The sequence below is a fragment of the Hyla sarda genome, chromosome 3 (genome assembly GCF_029499605.1).
Source record: "Hyla sarda isolate aHylSar1 chromosome 3, aHylSar1.hap1, whole genome shotgun sequence".
Lineage (NCBI taxonomy): Eukaryota > Metazoa > Chordata > Amphibia > Anura > Hylidae > Hyla > Hyla sarda.
Window position 1 is genome coordinate 345,414,641 of NC_079191.1, and position 22,881 is coordinate 345,437,521.

At 45.3% G+C, this 22,881-nt stretch overlaps 1 protein-coding gene across 1 annotated transcript in view; it reads left to right on the forward strand.

Moving 5' to 3' along the window:
• GALM (galactose mutarotase) overlaps positions 1–22,881 on the forward strand; it is a 112,172-nt gene that overhangs the window by 61,966 nt on the left and 27,325 nt on the right. The window contains exon 6 of the mRNA XM_056567445.1: positions 7,610–7,751. Within this exon, the coding sequence (XP_056423420.1) occupies positions 7,610–7,751 (142 nt within the window). The remainder of the gene's footprint in view (positions 1–7,609; positions 7,752–22,881) is intronic.

Here is a 22,881-nt window from a genome sequence, read left to right on the forward strand (position 1 = left end):
CAGCAGCGGCCAGAAAAATTAGGCATGTACACATGGATGAAAAATTGGGTATTGTCGCAGCCGCAGCTGTAGCAGCGGCCAGAAAAATTTCTGTTTGTTTCGCCAGACAGAAAGTGCCCTAAAACATTGCGGCTTGAACCCTAGTTGGTGGCAAATAAGTCACGCAAGTCATCCGGCATTCAGAGTTCAAATACAGCAGCGTGTGGACCATTTTTAGCCCAAGGTAGCTCATCTGATCAGGCCTTGTTCAGTCAAATGTATCGCCCAGTGTCAGTCCCTTCGGGATCCATCCCTCATTCATCTTAAGAAAGGTGAGGTAATCCAGACTTTTGTGACCAAGGCGACTCCTCTTCTCAGTGACAATACCTCCTGCTGCACTGAAGGTCCTTTCTGACAGGACACTTGAAGCGGGACAGGCCAGAAGTTCTAGCGCAAATTGGGATAGCTCAGGCCACAGGTCAAGCCGGCACACCCAGTAGTCAAGGGGTTCATCGCTCCTCAGAATGTCGATATCTGCGGTTAAGGCCAGGTAGTCTGCTACCTGTCGGTCAAGTTGTTCTCTGATGGTGGACCCCGCAGGGCTGTGGCAATGCGTAGGACTTAAAAAGCTCTGCATGTCCTCCATCAACAGCATGTCTGTACAGCATCCTGTCCTTGCTGGCGTGTTTGTGGGAGGAGGAGCAGGATTACTTTCACCTCTTCCCCTGTTAGATCCCTGTTGTGCTGTGACATGACCCTTATATGCTGTGTACAGCATACTTCTCAATTTATTTTGGACCTGCTGAATCCTTTCCGCCTTGCTATAATGCGGTAACATGTCAGGCACTTTATGTTTATACCGGGGGTCTAGTAGCGTGGACACCCAGTACAGGTCGTTCTCCTTCATCCTTTTTATACGAGGGTCCCTCAACAAGCACGACAGCATGAAAGACCCCATTTGCACAAGGACGGATGCCGAGCTACTCATGTCCTGTTCCTCTTCCTCAGGGATATCAGGGAAGGTATCATCTTCTCCCCCCCCCCCCCCCCCAGCCAAGTACAACACTACGGGAACCAGATAGGTGACAAGGAGCACCCTGGGATGCCTGCTGTGGTTGGTCTTCCTCCTCCTCTTTAAAACCACATTCCTCCTCTGACTCCTCTTCCTCACAGTCCTCTTCCAGTGTTGCCGCAGGTCCAGCAAGGAATGCTGATAAGGCTGTTTCTGGTGGTCATGGTGTCCACAACTCTTCCTCTTCACGCTCATCTACTGCCTGAGGAAGAAAACAAACGGTATGATGTCGCTGATGGTGCCTTCGGTGCAACTGACCAGGTTTGTCACCTCCTCAAAAGGACGCATGAGCCTACAGGCATTGCGCATGAGCCTCCAGTAACGTGGCAAAAAAATTCCCAGCTCTGTAGATGATGTCCTAGCACCCCGGTCATACAAATATTCATTGACGGCTTTTTCTTATTGGAGCAGGAGGTCGAACATTAGAAGTGTTGAATTCCAACGTGTCGGGCTGTCGCAAATTAAGCGCCTCACTGGCATGTTGTTTCGCCGCTGGATATCTGACAAGTGCGCCATGGCCGTGTAGGAACGCCTGAAATGGCCACACACCTTCCTGGACTGCTTCAGGACATCCTGTAAGCCTGGGTACTTGAGCACAAAGCATTGTACAATCAGATTACACACATGTGCCATGTACGGCACATGTGTCAACTTGCCCAACCTCAATGCCGCCAACAAATTTGTTCCGTTGTCACAAATCACCTTGCCGATCTCCAGTTGGTGCGGAGTCAGCCACTGGTCCACCTGTGCGTTCAGGGCCGACAGGATCGCTGGTGCGGTGTGACTCTCCGCTTTGAGGCAAGTCAATCCCAAGATGGCGTGACACTGCCGTATCCGGGATGTGGAATAGCACCTGGGAAGCTGGGGGGGTGCCGGTGATGTGGAGCAAGACGCAGCAGTGGAAGAGGACTCGGCCGAGGATGTTATGGAAGAGGATGGAGTAGGAGGAGTAGAGGAGGTGGCAGCAGGCCTGCCTGCAAGTCGTGGTGGTGTCACCAACTCCTCTGCAGAGCCACGCATTCCATGCTTGGCAGCTGTCACCAGGTTTACCCAATGCGCAGTGTAGGTGATATACCTGCCCTGACCATGCTTTGCAGACCAGGTATCAGTGGTCAGATGGACCCTCGCCCCTACACTGTGTGCCAGACATGCCATAATTTCCTTTTGCACAATGGAGTAAAGGTTGGGGATTGCCTTTTGTACAAAAAAAAATTCGGCCGGGTACCTTCCACTGCGGTGTCCCAATGGCTACAAATTTTTTAAAGGCCTCAGACTCCACCAGCTTGTATGGTAAAAGCTGGCGGGCTAGCAGTTCCGACAAGCCAGCTGTCAGACACCGGGCTAGGTGACTTTGAGACATTGTCTTCTTGCGCTCAAACATCTCCTTGACAGACACCTGACTGTGGGCAGATGAGCAGGAACTGCTCAAGGCGAGAGACGGAGAGGCGGATGGTTGAGAGGGGGCAAGGAGGGCAGCAGTGGTTGACCTGGCTGAAGATGCTGGACCAGCAGGAGGATGGTGGCTTTGACTTTGTGTGCTGCTTGTACTGACGTGTTGATCCCATAGGCGTTTGTGATGTGACATCATGTGCCTTCGCAGTTGTGCCTAGGTGGGTGTTGGACTTCCCACGTCTCAGTTTCTTCTGGCACAGGTTGCAAATGGCCTCGATGTTGTCATAGGCAGCCACACAAAAAAAATGCAACACTGCTGAGCTCTGCGATGACTGCATTCTGGTGGTGGCAACAGCATTCATTGATTGGCGTTCCATCTGGCTGACCCCGGGTGCCGATGCATGCTGTCTGACTGTGCCACTAGCTCCTTGCGACGACCTCCCCCTGCTTCCAACTCGTCTCTTCCTGCTCTCTGTCTCCCCATCTGAACTTTCCTCCCTCTTCTTCTCTTCTAGCGGGCACCCACGTGGCATCCACGGACACATCGTTATCATCAACACCTTCACCGCTATCTGACACCTCAAGAAAGGAAGCAGCAGCGGGTACAACATAATCATCACACCGTACGTCCATGTGTGTAATGCTGCCTGACTGAAACATATCCCTGTTAACTACATCCTCTGGCAATAATGGTTGTGCATCACTCATGTCTTCAAACTGATGTGTAAATAACTCCTCTGACGGATCAAGTAAAGCTGCTGTGGTGCTAGTGTTGGTGGTGGTGGCAGGCGGGCAAGTGGTAGCATGAGAGGTGCCCGAAGCTAAGCTAGAGGAGGAGAAGGATGGTGCGTCAAGGTTCCGAGCGGAAGCTGTAGTAGATTGGGTTTCTTGTGATAGCCAGTTAACTAAGTCCTCAGAACTTTGGGGGTTCAGGGTACGTGGCCTCTGAACACTGGCCATTCTAGGGCCAAAGGGAATCCCAGCACCACGACGGCCCCTGTGGGGCAGCCTTCCTCTGCCTGTAATTTTTTTGGTTAAATTTGCACAAGTGTCACACCAAATGTGATTTGCACTAGGGTGACACAATTTGCCCTGCAGGCAAAAAAACTGGCAACTATGACTTTAACTGACAGTGACGACTGGTTTTATTTAACAGCCAAAAAAGTTTTTTTTTTTTTTAATTTGCACAACTGTCACACCCAATGTGATTTGCACTAGGGTGACACAATTTGCCCTGCAGGCAAAAAAAACTGGCAACTGTGATATGAACTGACAATGACGACTGGTTTTATTTAACAGCCCAAAAAGTTTTTTTATTTTTATTTGCACAACCGTCACACCAAATGTGATTTGCACTAGTGTGACAATGAGCAAAAAAGCTTGCCAGCGGAGTTCCCCTTTTAAGCAGTAGTCCTCAACCAGGGTGCCTCCAGCTGTTGCAAAAACACACAGACTGATATATTTCAGCCCTTTGAATACTGTAGTAGTTAGTTGCTTTAAAGAAAAAAAGCTTGCCAGCGGAGTTCCCCTTTTAAGCAGTGGTCCCCAACCAGGGTGCCTCCAGCTGTTGCAAAACACACGGACTGATATATTTCAGCCCTTTGAATACTGTAGTTGTTAGTTGCTTTAAAGAAAAAAAGCTTGCCAGCGGAGTTCCCCTTTTAAGCAGTGGTCCCCAACCAGGGTGCCTCCAGCTGTTGCAAAACACGCGGACTGATATCTTTCAGCCCTTTGAATACTGTAGTAGTTAGTTGCTTGAAGGAACTTAAGTTTTATACTGGAGTACCCCTTTTAACCAGCGGTTCCTTCCCAACCAGGGTGCCTCCAGCTGTTGCAAGACACACAGACTGATATCTTTCAGCCCTAAAAAGGGCTTTTTTGGGTGCTGTCCTTAAAGCAGATGTTACACTAGTGCTTTAGGAGTAAACTGGACCCTGAATACACCACCTAGCAGCAACCTAGCTATCGCTTTCCCTATACAGCAGGAACAGCTTCTCTGACCCTCCACTTCCTAAGCCTGCAGCATGCTGAATGAGGGTAAAATGTCGTCCGTGCAAGAGGTAGGAGGGTTTGGAAGGGAGGGACTGTTGCTGATTGGCTGTAATGTGTCTGCTAACTCTGACTCACAGGGTCAAAGTTTACTGCAATGTTAAAGTATAGGGGGCAGATCGAACTTCACATATGTTCGCCCGGCGATGCGAACATGCTAAATTCGCCGGGAACTGTTCGCCGGCGAACAATTCGCGACATCTCTATTTGTTAGTGTATCACCCCAGTAGTAAGGTGATTACATGAGGAGGAGGGTTGTTATAGTGTGTCACCCCTGTAGTAAGCTAATTATAGAAGTAAGGGGCTTGTTACAGTGTGTCATCCCAGTAGTAAGGTGATTACATGGGGAGGAGGTTTGTTACAGTGTGTCACCCCAATAGTAAGGTGGGGCGTGTCAAAGGGCAGGCCAATAGGCAGAGTCAAGGGGCGGCAAAATTAGCTTTTGTCTAGGGTGGCAAAATTCCTTGCACCAGTCCTGTGGGCTCCCCTGCTGTTCGTACACATAGAAGAGTTGCAGTGTGATTTAGTTGTGCCTCAGAGGCAAGACAAGAAAATAGGCAATCGATAGGAGCGCTGCATACAAAGAAGTCTCCAGTGGTGTCTTCTGCAAAACCTGCTTTATTAGGACAGAGCTTCTGCCAATGGCTTATCTTCCTGTCTTAGCTCTGAAGCACAACTAAACAAGACAGCAGCTCTTGTTTAGTTTAGAATAGCAAGCAAGCCCAGATTTCATCATGCACTATACAGGAAGCCAGTACTAGATAACAAACCTGATTTCCTTCTTGCTCGGCAATCTGGTTCATTCAGGTGTGTGAAAATACAGCTATCAATATGTGAGATTCTTTTATACTCCAACTTATCTGAACAGAAATCTTTCACCTACCTTTCCATTTGTGTCACTGTTAGCTTTCTATACATTCACAGGTGCTAGGCTCTTGTTGTTTTAGATGCTACTTGTGAAGCAAAAATAATCTTTGATTGTGCACTTACATTTTTCCTCCTTATCTTATAATAGCCATATCTGGTGTTTGATCATTTTTTGTTTAAGCCATTGACTGTGCGGTTTAATTAATGTTTTATTTGGGAAAAGGGTTTGAATAGTTGGGAAAAGGGTTTGATTTGAAATTTTATTATGGAAGGGGTTAGTTTAATAGGGGGTTAACACTATTGGAGTTTGTTTTTAAATTTTATTAGTCTCCATAGGGGACTTGTATGAGCAATCATTTGAGGACTCATACAGATCAATGTAGTGGATCCATGAAATCTGTGCTCTATTGGTAAAGCCTGGCACAGACACTCTATTAACAGAAGAGTCCCAGCAGTGATGGAGGCCCAGGTAAGCTCTTCGGCTGCCAGGACAGTGGATCTCCTGGCTGCAATTACACTACAGACAGAAGATGCAAACCATTTTACCACCAACGATGGCTATAACCTACATTTAGATGTCGCTGTCAACTTTGACAGTAGGATCTAAATAGTTAATGGCGGCCAGAGTCAATTGCCGCATGATGGCTAATAGCAATAACCCCCTCAGCTAATAAAACCAGCTGGTGGATGACCAGTATGGAGCGGGATAGCGTTGGGATCCCGCTCCATACACCTTTAATGCCACCAAGTTGGACTAGAACTGTCATGGGTTGCAAAGGGGTTAAAGGGAACTTATCACTAGGAAAAACTTTATTAAACCATCATTATACCTCTTATAATACTGCACTTGACATTTTTCTGAAAAGCTCATGCCAATCTCACTGTATTTTTAAACTGTTCCACATTGCATGCTTATGTCCAGAAACTAGTCATTGGTTGGTCAGCTCCCGAGAACTAGTCATGGTCTCATGGCTGTAATCACTTCTACTAAGACGTGATTGAAAAAACAATGAGCGTCGTATGTCATCCACTGTGTTTCCCTGGAGCTCTAAGTATGTGCAGAGGAAGATGTGGGCCCCTCTGGCTTGTCTGTCTCATCTTAGTAGGTGTGATTACAGCCATGAGAACATGACTAGTTATTGGGAGCTGCCTTCTTCCATGACTACTTACAGGGCATAAGCATAGAGCGCAAGACTGTTGCAATGTTCGGGATGAGTTCTCAGTGAAATTACAAAGATGAATAAACCAACACACTCTCCCACACAGGCACTGCTCACCTTGCACCAAGTATGGACTTTGTTCTTCTGCGTGGTTTCTTTGTTTCTCAGCACCCCTGTTACGCCGAGCACTCCGGGTCCCTGCTCCTCCCTGGAGCGCTCGCGGCATTCTTCTTCTGTTAGCAGCGCCCCGGTCAGACTCGCTGACCGGGAGCGCTGCTCTGAGTCCCCCGGCGTGCCTGCCCGCGGGTGGCATCCCGTAATGCTCACCTGCCCCGTCCTCCTTCCGTCCCATCCCGGCGCGCGCGGCCCCGCTCTCTAGGGCGCGCGCTCCGGCTCTCTGAAATTTAAAGGGCCAGTGCACCACTAATTGGTGCCTGGCCCAATCAAGTGCAATCACCTCCATTTCCTATATAAACCCACTTCCCCTTCCTGTCCTCGCCGGATCTTGTTGCCCTAGTGCCCTGAGAAAGCGTTTTGTGTATCCCAAGCCTGTGTATCCAGACCCTTGCCGTTGCCCCTGACTACGACCCTTTGCTGCCTGCCCTGACCTTCTGCTACGTCCGACCTTGCTCTTGCCTTGTCCCTGTGTACCGCGGCTGTCTCAGCTTTCAGTGGGGTTGAGTTGAGTTGAGTCGGGTGGACCGACCTGGGGGTTACCTGCTGCTGCAAGTCCATCCCGCTTTGCGGCGGGCTCTGGTGAAAACCAGTAACCCCTTAGATTCCGTTCCCCTGGTACGGCCCACGCCATCACCTCACTGACACAGAGGATCCACCTTCAGTGTCCTCTCTGCATTCCAGTCCAGATCCTGACAACCCCTATAAATACCAAAAAGTAAATACAGCTGATTCTTGGAATTTTATCCTCGGTTGAAAACTGGGTATCAGGAATTCTTCCGTTCTTTTCATTCTTATAATACTTGGTGATTATAATTGTCTGGTTTTGATATTTGACTTGTAAGTTTCTTGGATTTACCTTCTGGTTTACTGTGTACTTCAGGGTTCCCTTTCTTACATCTAATTTGTCTTACAGGAGAAGTGGCGCCAGTTCAAGGAACCAGCTTTGACTTACAGAAGCCTGTTGACCTTGGGAGTCAGATTGCCAAACTGGACGGAAATGGCTTTGACCACAACTTCTGCTTGAATATGACTGACAAGAAACACTACTGTTCAAGGTAAGAAAAATAATTTCTCCTTACAATCCTCTACCTGATTTCTTATCTCCTCCTCTTTGAGTAAATATTTATTTAGGATATAAGAAGTAGAACTAGTACAATATAATGGCAGCAGAATGCAAATACAGCATATTCCCATCCAAAAAATAAAAATAAAATCTCTGTCTGAATCATAAACTTGCTTAGGTTAAGAGACAAGTTAGAAGGAGGCAATGAACATATGATAGATGATTTCCTGTACCACCAAGGTGTTGTGCAAATATGTTCTCAAACACAATGTGGGGCTGAATTCACTCATATTTTAGGCCATTTTTTGTTCAGTACATTTACCAAAACCAGAAGTGGAACTGACACAAAGAAAAGCTATAATGGAAATATATGCGTTGTTTTCTATGTTTTGGACACACTTATTGTTTTGGTAAATCTACTGACTAAGATAAGGCCTAAAATACTGTGGGGGAGATTTATAAAAAAAAACAGTCAAGAGGTAAAGTTGCTGAGTTGCCCATAGCAACCAATAAGCTTGCTCCTTTCATTTTTGAAAAGGCCTCTGGAAAAAGAAAGACATGAACTTATTGGTTGCTATAGGCAACTCTTAAACCTTTCTTCTGGACAGGTTTTGATAAATCTCCCCCTGTGTGCATGAATGCAGCCTAAGAAAGTGTCCATGGTACTGAAGTGGACGTTCATTCAAAGATTTGGGTTATTGTGGTGCTGCAAAATATGGCAGCCTGTGCCTTTTTAGAAAAAAAAACTTCAGGCTGCTTTTAGACAGGATGGGTCCTTTTGGAGAGTTTCTGCAAAAAAGAAACTGCAATGGACGCACTGTAAATCTGCAGCAAAAGATCTAAATCAAAGTGTCGGTACTTTGCTGCTGCAGATATGATTGGCAATTTGTAAATTTAAAAACAATAATAAAAACTATATGGGGGAGATTGATCAAAATCTTTGCAAGGAAAAATTGACCAGTTGCCCAAAGCAACCAATCAAATTGCTTCTTTTATTTTTGAAAAGGCATCTGTAAAATGAAAGAAGCGATCTGATTGGTTGTTATGGGCAACTGGTCATCTTCTCCTCTGCACAGGTTTTGATTACTCCCTCCCCCCCCCTTATGTATTTCAAAATTTGAAACCCACACAGCAGGGTAATAACAGCATTACCAGCATTGTGAATAAGAGTTTCTAAATCTCTTTTACACACTATAAAGAAAATCCCTCATATTCTGTTGAGGATATTTAGCTAAAAATCCACAGAAGGAAATCTATAGTGGATACAACCGGTGTAAAACTGATAGCAACCACACTAACCTGAATACAGTCATGGCCGTGAATGTTGGCACCCCTGAAATTTTTTCAAGAAAATGAAGTATTTTTCCCAGAAAAGGATTTCAGTAACACATGTTTTGCTATACACACGTTTATTCCCTTTGTGTGTATTGGAACTAAACCAAAAAAGGGAGGGAGGAAAAAAAGCTAATTGGACATAATGTCTCACCAAACTCCAAAAATGGGCTGGACAAAATTATTGGCACCCTTTCAAAATTGTGGAAAAATAAGATTGTTTCAAGCACGTAATGCTCCTTTTAATTCACCTGGGGCAAGTAACAGGTGTGGGCAATATAAAAATCACACCTGAAAGCAGATAAAAAGGAGAGAAGGGCACTTAGTCTTTGCATTGTGTGTCTGTGTGTGCAACACTAAGCATGGACAACAGAAAGAGAAGAAGAGAACTGTCTGAGGACTTGAGAACCAAAATTGTGGAAAAATATCAACAATCTCAAGGTTACATGTCTATCTCCAGAGATCTAGATTTGCCTTTGTCGACAGTGCGCAAGATTATTAACCCCAGGCCAGGCCCTTTTTCACTGTAGGACCAGAGCGTTTTTTGCACATTTTACCTTTCATTCTGATTCCGAGACTGTTTTTTCGTGACATATTCTTCTGTATGTTAGTGGTAAAATTTTGTCGATACTTGCATCTTTTCTTGGTGAAAAATTCTAAAATTTGATGAAAAAATTGAAAATGTTGCATTTTTCTAACTTTGAAACTCTCTGCTTGTAAGGAAAATAGACATTCCAAATAAATTATATTTTGATTCACAAATACAATATGTCTACTTTATGTTTGCATCATAAAGTTGACATGTTTTTACTTTTGGAAGACATCAGAGGTCTTCAAAGTTCAGCAGCAATTTTCCAATTTTTTCACAAAATTTTCAAAATCGGTATTTTTCATGGACCAGTTCAGGTTTGAAGTGGATTTGAATGGCTTTCTTATTAGAAATAACCCACAAATGACCCCATTATAAAAACTGCACCCCTCAAAGTATTCAAAATGACATTCAGTAAGTGTGTTAACCCTTTAGGTGTTTCACAGGAATAGCAGCAAAGTGAAGGCGAAAATTCAAAATCTTCATTTATTTACTCTCGCATGTTCTTGTAGACCCAGTTTTTGAATTTTTACAAGGGGTAAAAGGAGAAAAATTCTCTCAAAATTTGTAACCCAATTTCTCTTGAGTAAGGAAATACCTCATGTGTATATCAATTGTTCAGTGGGCGCAGTAGAGGGCTCAGAAGGGAAGGAGCAACAATGGGAGTTTTTCTGAAATGGTTTTTGGGGGGCATGTCACATTTAGGAAGCCCCTATGGTGCCAGAACAGCAGAAAAAAACCCATATGGCATACCATTTTGGAAACTTAACCCCTCAAGGCATGTAACAAGGGGTCCAGTGAGCCTTAATACAGGTGTTTGACGACTTTTTTGTTAATGTGTAAATGAAAAAAAAAAATTTCACTAAAGTGCATTTTTTTCCCAAATGTACTATTTTTATAAAGGGTAATGGGAGAAAATGTCCCCCAAAATTTTTAACCCCATCTCTTCTGAGTATGGAAATACTCCATGTTAGGACATAAAATGCTCTGCGGGTGAACTACAATGCTCAGAAGAAAAGAGTCACATTTGGCTTTTGGAAAGCAAATTTTGCTGAAATGGTTTTTGGGGGGCATGTCGCATTTAGGAAGCCCCTATGGTGCCAAAACAGCAAAAATACCCACATGGCATACTATTTTGGAAATTACACCCCTCAAGGAACATAACAAGGGGTACAATGAGCCTTAACACCTTACAGGTATTTCATGACTTTTTGTTAAAGTTGGATGTGTAAATGAAAAAAAAAATGTTTTCACTAAAATGCAGGTTTTTCCCCAAATTTTACATTTTTACAAGGGGTAATAGGAGAAAATAACCCCTAAAATTTGTAACCCCATTTCTTCTGAGTATGGAAATACCCCATGTGTGGACGTCAAGTGCTCTGCGGGGGAACTACAATGCTCAAAAGAGGAGGAGCGCCATTGAGCTTTTGAAGAGTGAATTTGTTTGGAATGGAAGTCAGGGCCCATGTGCGTTTAAGCCCCCTGTGGTGCTAGAACAGTGGACCCCCCCCACACGTGACCTCATTTTGGAAACTACACCCCTCTCAGAATTTAATAAGGGGTGCAGTGCATTTACACCCCACTGGTATTTGACAGATCTTTGCAACAGTGGGCTGAGCAAATTAAAAATTACATTTTTCATTTTCACGGACCACTGTTCCAAAAATCTGTCAGACACCTGTGGGGTGTAAATGCTCACTGTACCCCTTATTACATTACATGAGGGGTGTAGTTTCCAAAATGGGGTCACATGTTGGGGGGTCCATTGTTCTGGCCCTATGGGGGCTTTGTAAACACACGTGGCCTTCAATTCCGGACACATTTTCTCTTCAAAATCCCAATGGCGCTCCTTCTCTTCTGAGCATTGTAGTTCACTTGCAGAGCACTTTACATCCACATATGGGGTATGTTCTTACTCAGAAGAAATGGGGTTACAAATTTTGGGGGCTTTTTTCCTATTTTCCCTTGTGAAAATGAAAAATGTAGGGTAACACCAGCATTTTAGTGCAAATAAATAATTTTATTCATTTTACAATCTAACTTTAATGAAAATTTGTCAAACACTTGTGGGGTGTTAAGGCTCACTATACCCCTTTGTTCCATTCCGTGAGGGGTGTAGTTTCCAAAATGGGGTCACATGTCGGTATTTATTTTTTTGCGTTTATGTCAGAACCGCTGTAAAATCAGCCACCCCTGTGCAAATCACCAATTTAGGCCTCAAATGTACATAGTGCGCTCTCACTCCTGAGCCTTGTTGTGCGCCCGTAGAGCATTTTACGCTCACATATGGGGTATTTCCATACTCAGGAGAAATTGCGTTACAAATTTTGGGGGTCTTTTTTTTTCCTTTTTCCTCTTGTGAAAATAAAAAGTAAAGGGCAACACCAGCATGTTAGTGTAAAATTATTATTTTTTTTACACTAACAGGCTGGTGTAGACCCCAACTTTTCCTTTTCATAAGGTATAAAAGGAGAAAAAGCCCCAAAAATTTGTAGTGTAATTTCTCCCGAGTACGGAAATACCTCATATGTGGCCCTTAACTGTTACCTTGAAATACGAAAGGTCTCTGAAGTGAGAGACCGCCATGCGCATTTGAGGACTAAATTAGGGATTGCATAGGGGTTGACATAGGGGTATTCTATGCCAGTGATTCCCAAACAGGGTGCCTCCAGCTGTTGCTAAACTCCCAGCATGCCTGGACAGTCAGTGGCTGTTCAGAAATGCGAAATGCTTGGAGTTGTTGTTTTGCAACTGCTGGCGGCTCCGTTTTGGAAACACTGCCGTACAATACGTTTTTCATTTTTATTGGGGGGGGGGACAGTGTAAGGGGGTGTATATGTAGTGTTTTTTCCTTTATTATGTGTTTAGTGTAGTGATTTTAGGGTACATTCGCACTGGCGGCGGGTTACGGTGAGTTTCCCGCTAGGAGTTTGCGCTGTGGCGAAAAATTTGCCGCAGCCCAAACTTGAAGCAGGGAACTTACTGTAAACCTGCCCGTGTGAATATACCCTGTACATTCACATGGGGGGGGGGGGGCGCAAACTTCCAGCTGTTTCAAAACTACAACTCCCAGCATGTACTCACAGACCGTGAATGCTGGAATTTGTACTTTTGCAACAGCTGGAGGCACACTGGTTGGAAAACCTTCAGTTAGGTTCTGTTACCTAACTCAGTATTTTTCAACCAGTGTGCCTCCAGCTGTTGAAAAACTACAACTCCCAGCATGTACTGATCACCGAAGGGCATGCTGGGAGATGTATTATGCAACAGCTGGAGGTACTCAACTACAACTCCCAGCATGCAGAGACAGCTGTTTGCTGTTTGGGCATGCTGGGATTTGCAGTTTTGCAACATCTGGAGAGCTACAGTATAGAGACCACTGCACAGTGATCTCTAAACTGTGGCCCTCCAGATGTTGCAAAACTACAAATCCCAGTATGCCCAAACAGCAAACAGTTGTGTGGGCATGCTAGGAGTTGTAGTTTTGCAAGATCTGAAGGTCTATAGTTTAGAGACTACTGGATAGTGGTCTCAAACTGTAGCCCTCCAGCTGTTGCAAAACTACAGATCCCAGCATGCCCAAACAGCTGTCTGGGCATGCTGGGAGTTGTAGTTTTGCAACATCTGGAGTGCAACAGTATAGAGACCACTGTATAGTGGTCTCAAACTGTAGCCCTCCAGATGTTGCTAGGCAACTCACCAGCTTCCGTAGGATCCAGGGAGCCAGCTGCACGACATCGCCGCCCGCCGATCTCAGACACTGATCGTTACCCGCAGCCTCGCCCGCAGGATAAGTGGACTTCGGCGCCGGTCCTCCTCGGTTTCCCCGTTCTGCCCCGCCTATTGTGGGTGGGCAGAAAGGGGAAAACGAAAGTAAACCCCCCGCCCCCGATCTGCTATTGGTCGTTGCGTCTATACGACCAATAGCAGGGATAGGAGAGGGGGCACCCCTTCCACCTCACTCCTATCCCTTCAGGGGGATCGTGGGTGTCTTGGACAACCCCGATCCCCCTTAATTTCCGGGTCACCATAGACCCGTATGACCCGAAATAGCCGCAAATCGCAAGTGTGAATTCACTTGCGATTTGCGGCGATCGCTGACATGGGGGGGGGGTCTGATGACCCCCCTGGGCATTTGCGCGGGGTGCCTGCTGATCGATATCAGCAGTCTCCCCGGTTCGGTCCCTGCCCGGCGTGCATCCCACGGATGTCTGCGTACGTCCTTGGTCCTTAACTACCAAGGTGCTTAGACATACGCCTACGTCCATGGTCCTTAACCCCTTAAGGACGCAGCTCATTTTCACCTTAACCCCTTAAGGACCAAGGGCATACAGGTACGCCTTTGCTCCCTGGTACTTAAGGACCAAGGGCGTACCTGTATGCCTGTGGGAATTCCAGTCCCTGCCGCGCACTGGGCACCCCGCGCATCAGACCCCCCCATGTCGGCGATCGGCGCAAATCGCAAGTGCATTCACACTTGCGATTTGCGCCGATTCCGGGTCATACGGGTCTATGGTGACCTGGAAAATAAGGGGGATCGCGGTTGTCCAAGACACCCACGATCCCTCTGAAGGCATAGGAGTGAGGTGGCAGGGGTGCGACCCCCTCCTATCCCTGCTATTGGTGGTCTAGACGCTACCACCAATAGCAGATCGGGGGCGGGGGGCTTTACTTTTGGTTTCCCCGTCCTGCCCACCCACAATAGGCGGGGCAGGATGGGGAAACGACAGAGGACCGGCGCCGAAGATTCACTTACCCTGCGGGCGAGTCTGCGGGCGACGATCGGTGGAGGAGATCGGAGTACAGCGATGTTGTGCGGCAGGCTCCCTGAATCCGACGGAAGCCGGTAAGTTGCCTAACAACATCTGGTGGGCATAGTTTGAGACCACTATACAGTGGTCTCTAAACTGTAACCCTCCAGATGTTGCAAAACTACAACTCCCAGCATGCCCAGACAGCTGTTTTGGCATGCAGGGATTTGTAGTTTTGCAACAGCTGGAGGGCCACAGTTTGGATATCACTGGCAGTGGTCTCTAACTGTAACCCTCCAGATGTTGCAAAACTGCAACTCCTAGCATGCCCAAACAGCAGTTTGCTGTTTGATGCAAACATAAAGTAGACATATTGTATTTGTGAATCAAAATATAATCTATTTGGAATGTCTATTTTCCTTACAAGCGGAGAGCTTCAAAGTTAGAAAAATGCTAAATTTTCTATTTTTTCATCAAGTTTTCACTAAGAAACTATGCAAGTATCGACAAAATTTTTACCAATAACATAAAGTAGAATATGTCAATACGAAACAACAATCTCGGAATCAGAATGATAGGTAAAAGCACCCCTATTGCTTAAAGTGAAAGTGGTCAGATGTGCAAAAAACGCTCTGGTCCTACTGTGAAAATTGGCCTGGTCCTTAAGGGGTTAAGGACGGAGCCATTTTTTTTGCAATTCTGACCACTGTCACTATAAGCATTAATAACTCTAAGATGCTTTTACCGATTATTCTCAGATAGTTTTTTCGTGACATATTCTACTTTATTTTAATGGAAAATTTTTGTCGTTACCTGCATCATTTCTTGGTGAAAAATCCCAAAATGTAATGAAAATTTTGAAAATTTAGCATTTTTCTAACTTTGAAACTCTCTGCTTGTAAGGAAAATTGATATCCCAAAAAAATTTTATATTGATTCACAAATACAATATGTCTACTTTATGTTGGCATCATAAAATGGACATATTTTTACTTTTTGAAAAAATTAGAGGGCTTCAAAGTATAGCAGCAATTTTCAAAATTTTCATGAAAATTGCTAAATCTGAAGGGACAGATGTTACAGAACTACAACTCCCAGCATGCCTGGGCAGTCTAGGCATGCTGAGAGTTGTAGTTTTGCAACATCTGGAGGGCTACCGTTTGGGCCCCACTGTAATAGTGATCTCCAAACTGTGACCCTCCAGATGTTGCAAAACTACAACTCCCAGCATGCCCAGACAGCCTTTGGCTGTCTGGGCATGCTGGGAGTTGCAATTTGGCTTCCACTAGGAAGGCAGCAGTAAAGATCGCTTTGCTGCCACCTCCCTTCATGCTCCACGCTGTTGCCTCCCTACCTGTGCCGCTGATCTCCGCTGATGTCACCAACGATCGACGGTCCCCACGGCATCTTCTACACAGGTACCGGCCGCCATCTTCTCCCCCCGTTCTGCCCGACATCCAGGGGTGGGCAGAGCGGGGGGTTTCCACGGCAACCCCCTGTCTTCACCTGCCATTGGTCAGCACTCATTGCTGACTAATGGCAGGGGATAGGAGGAGGCTGCAGCACTGCAACCTTGCTCCTATACCTTAGGATGATCGGGGCTGTCAATGACTGCTCCGATCATCCCTATTTTCCGGGCGATCGGGTCACCAGAGACCCGATCAACCCGGAATAGTAGAAAATCGCATGTCTGAATTGACATGCGATTTTCTCCGATTGCCGACATGGGGGGTCTCAGGTCTGGTCCCCAACCGGCTAGCGGCGGGGACCGGAATTCCCACAGGCGTATCCATACACCCTATGTCCTTAAGGACTCGGGATACAGGGCATATGCATACGCCCTGCATCCTGAACAGGTTAAGGGGTTAAGAAGTTTGCAACTCATGGCAGTGTAGCTAATCTCCCTGGGCGTGGATGGAAGAGAAAAATGTATGAAAGGTGTCAACATAGGATAGTCCGGATGGTGGATAAGCAGCCCCAAACAAGTTCCAAAGGTATTCAAGCTGTCCTGCAGGCTCAGGGAGCATCAGTGTCAGCGCAAACTATCCTTTGACATTTAAATGAAATTAAACGCTATGGCAGGAGACCCAGGAGGACCCCACTGCTGACAACATCAAGACTACATTTTGCCAAAATGAACTTGAGTAAGCCAAAATACTTCTGGAAAAAAGTCTTGTGGACAAATGAGACCAAGATAGAGCTTTTCGGTAAAGCACATCATTCTACTGTTTACCGAAAATGGAATGAGGCCTACAAAGAAAAGAACACAGTACCTACAGTGAAATATAGTGGAGGTTCAAACATGTTTTGGGGTTGTTTCGCTGCCTCTGGCATTGGGTGCCTTGAATGTGTGCAAGGCATCATGAAATCTGAGGATTACCAACGGATTTTGGGTCGCACTGTACTGCCCAGTGTCAGAAAGTTGGGTTTGCGTCCGAGATCTTGGGTCTTCCAGCAGGACAATGACCCCAAACATACTTAAAAAAGCACCCAGAAATGGATGGCAACAAAGAGCTGGAGAGTACTGAAGTGGGCTGCAATGAGTCCAGATCTAACTGCCTTTGAACACCTGTGGAGAGATCTTAAAATTGCTGTTGGGAAAAGGCGCCTTCCACTAAGAGAGACCTGGAGCAGTTTGCAAAGGTAGAGTGGTCAACATTCCGGCTGAGCGGTGTAAGAAGCTTATTGATGGTTATAGGAAGCGACTGATTTCAGTTATTTTTTCCAAAGGGTGTGCAACCAAACTTTAAGTTATGGGTGCCAATAATTTTGTCCAGCCCATTTTTGGAGTTTGGTGTGACAATATGTTCAATTAGATTTTTTTCCCTCCCTTTTGTGGTTTAGTTCCAATACATACAATAAATAAACATGTGTATAGCAAAACATGTGTTACTGCTATCCTATTCTGTGAGAAACACTTAATTTTCTAGAAAAATTTCAGCGGTGCCAACATTTACGGCCATGACTGTATATAGGTAGCCCCTTTTTGCCGTTAACTCTGCCCCTTCAAGGACATGCTGAGGAAGTGGGATCAAAATTTATGGAGGGGATTGAGTTATCATCTGAAGAGGGTGGGGTTATCCAGGACAATTGCAAAACAATTTGCCCGGTAAGAAATCTTAGAAACACAGTGATTTACTTCTATAATAAGGTTAGTGTGGGTGACCCTGCTGTCAGTTTCTCTTTAAGTTATGTTCACACAAGTCAGGTAGGATGCAGGAAATCTCAGTGTTTCTGTATCAAAATCTGCATAAAATCCACATCAATTTTGGGTATGTTCACAAGATTGTAACTCTCAGCAGTTTACCCCTGTGAGTTACGCTACCATTTATTTCAATGGGTCCACCGAAAGTCCGCAATAATGGCAGATTTGCAGACTGCCGGCGGACCCTTAAAGTGAATGGTAGCGTAACTCACAGCGTATTTCCCATGGCAGGTAACCTGCTGCGACTTACAAAGTGTGTGACCATACCCTTATTGTAGATTTCCCACTGCAGGTTTTGGTGCAGATTAGATTAGTGTTGTAGAAGGGGGGGGGGGAAGAATCTATTTGAAATCAGCAGTTGTGGATATAGCTGTAGAAGAGATGAGCGAAGTTACAGTAATTCGATTCATCACGAACCTCGCGGCTCGGCAGTTGCTGACTTTATCCTGCATAAAATAGTTCAGCTTTCAGGTGCTCCGGTGGGCTGGAAAAGGTGGCTACAGTCCTAGGAGAGAGTCTCTCCTAGGACTGTAGCCACCTTTTCCAGCCCACCGGAGCACCTGGAAGTTGAACTAATTTATGCAGGCTAAAGTCAGCAAACACCGAGCCGCGAGGTTCGTGATGAATCGAATCACTGTAACTCTACTGTATCTCTACTGTAGATCTTCAGTGTTTCTACAGTAAAGTCTGCAACACCTGTGAATTTATTGATTTTAAAATCCATACCGCATGTCAATTTCTGTGAAGATTTTGATGTGGAATGGAAATGAGATTTCTGCATATCACATATAAGCACTTTGCTGCCACTGTAATACGCTGTGGATTTTCTGCATGAAAATTTGCTGTGTATGAACATTGCCAAAACATCATTGTTGTAAAGCTTTTATTCACCAACCAGCTGATTCTTATGGACTCTCCAACAAAATTACAAATTTATCATTAAAGGAAACCTGTCACTGACCGGCTTCCTCATCACAATAATATATTAGTCACTTTGAGCCTGTGTTCTATTTTAACCCCTTAAGGACCAAGCCAATTTTCACCTTAAAGGAGAACTCCAGACCATGAAATTTATCCCCCATTGTGCCGGCAGTAAAAAAATAAAGATGTACATACCTTCCTCCGCTCCCCCGGGGCCTCCGGTAACCGGCTCCGGTCTCCGCCGCAATCCACTTCCTGGTTTGCCGGTGGTCGGATGAATCAGCCATTCACCAGCCGCAGCGCAGTCTGACTCGGCCGGCGATAGGCTGAGCGGCAGTGTGTAAACGCTTCAGGACACAAAATTCTTCACTACACCGGTACCTGCGGCCGGGGCCGAAAACGTCACACTGCCGCTCAGCCTATCGCCGGCCGAGTCGGACTGCGCTGCGGCTGGTGATTGGCTGATTCATCCGACCACCGGCAACCAGGAAGTGGATTGCGGCGGAGACCGGAGCCGGTTACCGGAGGCCCTGGGGGAGCGGAGGAAGGTACGTACTTCTTTATTTTTTTACTGCCGGCACTGTGGGGGACAATTTTTATGGTCTGGAGTTCTCCTTTAAGGACCAGAGCGTTTTTTGCAATTCTGACCAGTGTCACTTTAAGCATTAATAACTCTGGGATGCTTTCACTTTTTATTCTGATTTCGAGAGTTTTTTTCGTGACATATTCTACTTTAAGTCAGTGGTAAATTTTTGTCAATACTTGCATCATTTCTTGGAAAATAGACATACCAAATAAATGATATATTGATTCACATATACAATATGTCTACTTTATATTTTCATCATAAAGTTGACATGTTTTTAGGGCTTCAAAGTTCAGAAGCAATTTTCCAATTTTTCACAACATTTTCAAAATCGGAAATTTTCAGGAACCATTCAGTTTTGAAGTGGATTTGAGGAGCCTTCATATTAGAAATACCCCATAAATTAGCTCATTATAAAAACTGTACCCCTCAAAGTATATAAAATCACATTCAGAAAGTGTGTTAACCCTTTAGGTGTTTCACAGGAATAGCAGCAAATTGAAGGAGAAAATTCAAAATCTTCATTTTTTTTTTTTACACTCGCATGTTCTTGTAGACCAGTGCTTCTCAATTATTTTCTGTCATGCCCCCCCTAGGAAGAAGAAAACATTTCACGCCCCCCGCACGACTGTAAATAGTATCATTTGTCTATAAAATTGTTATAAGTACACCTCTGCATAACACTGTATCCTTATTAATGTATATGAGGCTCTGTACACTGAGGACAAGCAGGGCTCTGTACACTGAGGACAAGCAGGGCTCTGTACACTGAGGACAAGCAGGGCTCTGTACACTGAGGACAAGCAGGGCTCTGTACACTGAGGACAAGCGGGGCTCTGTACACTGACAACAAGCGGGGCTCTGTACACTGACAACAAGCGGTGCTCTGTACACTGACAACAAGCGGGTCTCTGTACACTGACAACAAGCGGGTCTCTGTACACTGACAACAAGCGGGGCTCTGTACACTGACAACAAGCGGGGCTCTGTACACTGACAACAAGCGGGGCTCTGTACACTGACAACAAGCGGGGCTCTTTACATGGAGGACAAGCAGGGATCTGTACCTGAGGACAAGCAGGGGGTGTACGAGAGAGAGCAGGGCGGCGGGCGCACTGTTCGGCGGCACAGTGAACTCCGACATGGTGGGCTGCTGCGCTTAGACGTGAGGTCAAGACGTGACTTCACGTCTGAACGTAGCAGCGCGCCACGCCGGAGTTCAAAGCGCCTCTCCCAGGCAGCCACACTGACAACCCAGGGCCGTAAGTAAGATCCAGCCGTAGAGTTGCTAGGCAACCGACGCCGTGTGGGACGCCGCTTGCGAGTGAGTCGGGCCCCCCTTTACGGAGCCTCGTGCCCCCACTGGGGGGAGCGCCCCACTATTTGAGAAGCACTGTTGTAGACCCAGTTTTTGAAATTTTACAAGGGGTAAAAAGGACAAGCCAAAAAAAAAGGTCAGACAGAAACAAGATAGGGTAATAGGTGTGTAATGCTATATAACACTACTGTAACACCCCCTATAAAAGTAATATCCAAAAGTAAACATGTGACTCCTAACTTAGCACAAAACCAAAAAAAGAGAAAACAATGGAGTTGTTGTGGAAAAATAAAACAAACAGTTTATTTGTATACATTAAAAACCAAGCACACATGTATGAGGAGGAAACAAAACATCAAAAAATGCGGCATCACCGGACACCCTGCATCAAAGATGTTAATTATGGGGCAAGACACATGCTGCTATGACATTAGTAATGGATGTGCATAAACACCGGCAAAAAAGTATATCTAAATACAAAGAAGTATAACATGCATACAGTGAATATCAGAATTAAGCTGCCATGTGCTAGCAGTCACATATAATATCTAAAAATGTACATGGTGTAATAAATATCAGTACAAAAAAGACAATACCCACACAGGACCGAGTGGTCACTACTGGAATGCAGGGGCCGGGATGACACCACTCCCGGACTAAGGTCAGCGTGCTGAAACGCGAGTTGGAGAAGTAAGGAAATACCTAATAAGTGTATGTAAAGTGTTTAACAGGCACAGTAGAGGGCTCAGAAGGGAAGGAGCGACAATGGGATTTTGGAGAGAGAGTTTTTCTGAAATGGTTTTTTGGGGGCATGTCACATTTAGGAAGCCCCTATGGTTCCAGAACAGCAAAAAACAACAACATGGCATACTATTTTGGAAACTACACACCTCAAGGAATGTAACAAGGGGTACAGTGAACCCCACAGGTGTCTGACAACTTTTCGTTAAAGTTGGATGTGTAAATTAATTTTTTTTTCACTAAAATGCTTGTTTTCCCCCAAATTCTACATTTTTAGAAGGGGTAATAGGAGAAAATGCCCCACAAAATTTGTAACCCCGTCTCTTCTGAGTATGAAAATACCCATGTGTGGACATCAAATGCACTGCGGGCACACTACAATGCTCGGAAGAGAAGAAGTTACATTTGGCTTTTGGAAAGCAAATTTGAAATGGTTTTTGGAGGTCAAGTTGCATTTAGGAAGCCCCTATGGTGCCAGAACAGCAAAAAAAAAACACATGACATACTATTTTGGAAAGTACACGCCTCAAGGAACGTAACAAGGGGTACAATGAGCCTTAACACCGTACAGATGTTTGACAAATTTCCGCTAAAGTTGGATGTGAAAATTAAAAATTAGATTTTTTTCACTAAAATGCTGGTGTTACCCCAAATTTTTCATTTTCACAAGAGGTAATAGGAGAAAAAGCCTCCCAAAATTTGTAACCCCATTCCTTCTGAGTATGGAAATACCCCATATGTGGATGTAAAGTGCTCTGCGGGTGAACTACAATGCTCAGAAGAGAAGGAGCACCATTGAGCTTTTGGAGAGAGAATTTGGTTGGAATAGAAGTCGGGGGCCATGCACATTTACAAAGCCCCCATGGTGCAAGAACAGTAGACCCCCCCCCCCACATGTGACCCCATTTTGAAAACTACACCCTCACAGAATTTAATAAGGGGTGCAGTGAGCGTTTAGACCCCACTGGCATTTGACAGATTATGGGAACAGTGGGCTGTGCAAACGAAAAATAAAATTTTTCATTTTCACGGACCACTGCACAAAAATCTGTCAGGCACCTGTGGGGTGTAAATGCTCACTGTACCCCTTATTACATTATGTGAGGGTGTAGTTTCCAAAATGGGGTCACATGTGGGAGGGGTCCACTGTTCTGGCATGTTGTTTTTTCTGAACACACATGGCCTTCAATTTCAGACACATTCTCTCTCCAAAAGCCCAATAGTGCTCCTTCTCTTCTGAGCATTGTAGTTCGCCCCCCACAGAGCACTTTACATCCACATATCGGGTATGTTCTTTATTTTGGGGGGCTTTTTTTCTATTCTCCCTTGTGAAAATGGAAAAAAAATGCATTTTCACATCCAACTTTAACGAAAATTCGTCAAACGCCTGTGGGGTGTTAAGGTTCAGTATACCCCTTGTTACATTCCGTGAGGGGTGTAGTTTCCAAAATGGGGTCACATGTGGGTATTTATTATTTTGCATTTATGTCAGAACCACTGTAAAATCAGCCACCCCTGTGCAAATCCCCAATTTAGACCTCAAATGTACATGGAGCGCTCTCACTACTGAGCCATGTTGTGCGTCCGCAGAGCATTTTACACCCACATATGGGGTAGTTCCGTACTCAAGAGAAATTGCGTTACAAATTTTGGGGGTCTTTTTTTCCTTTTACCGCTTG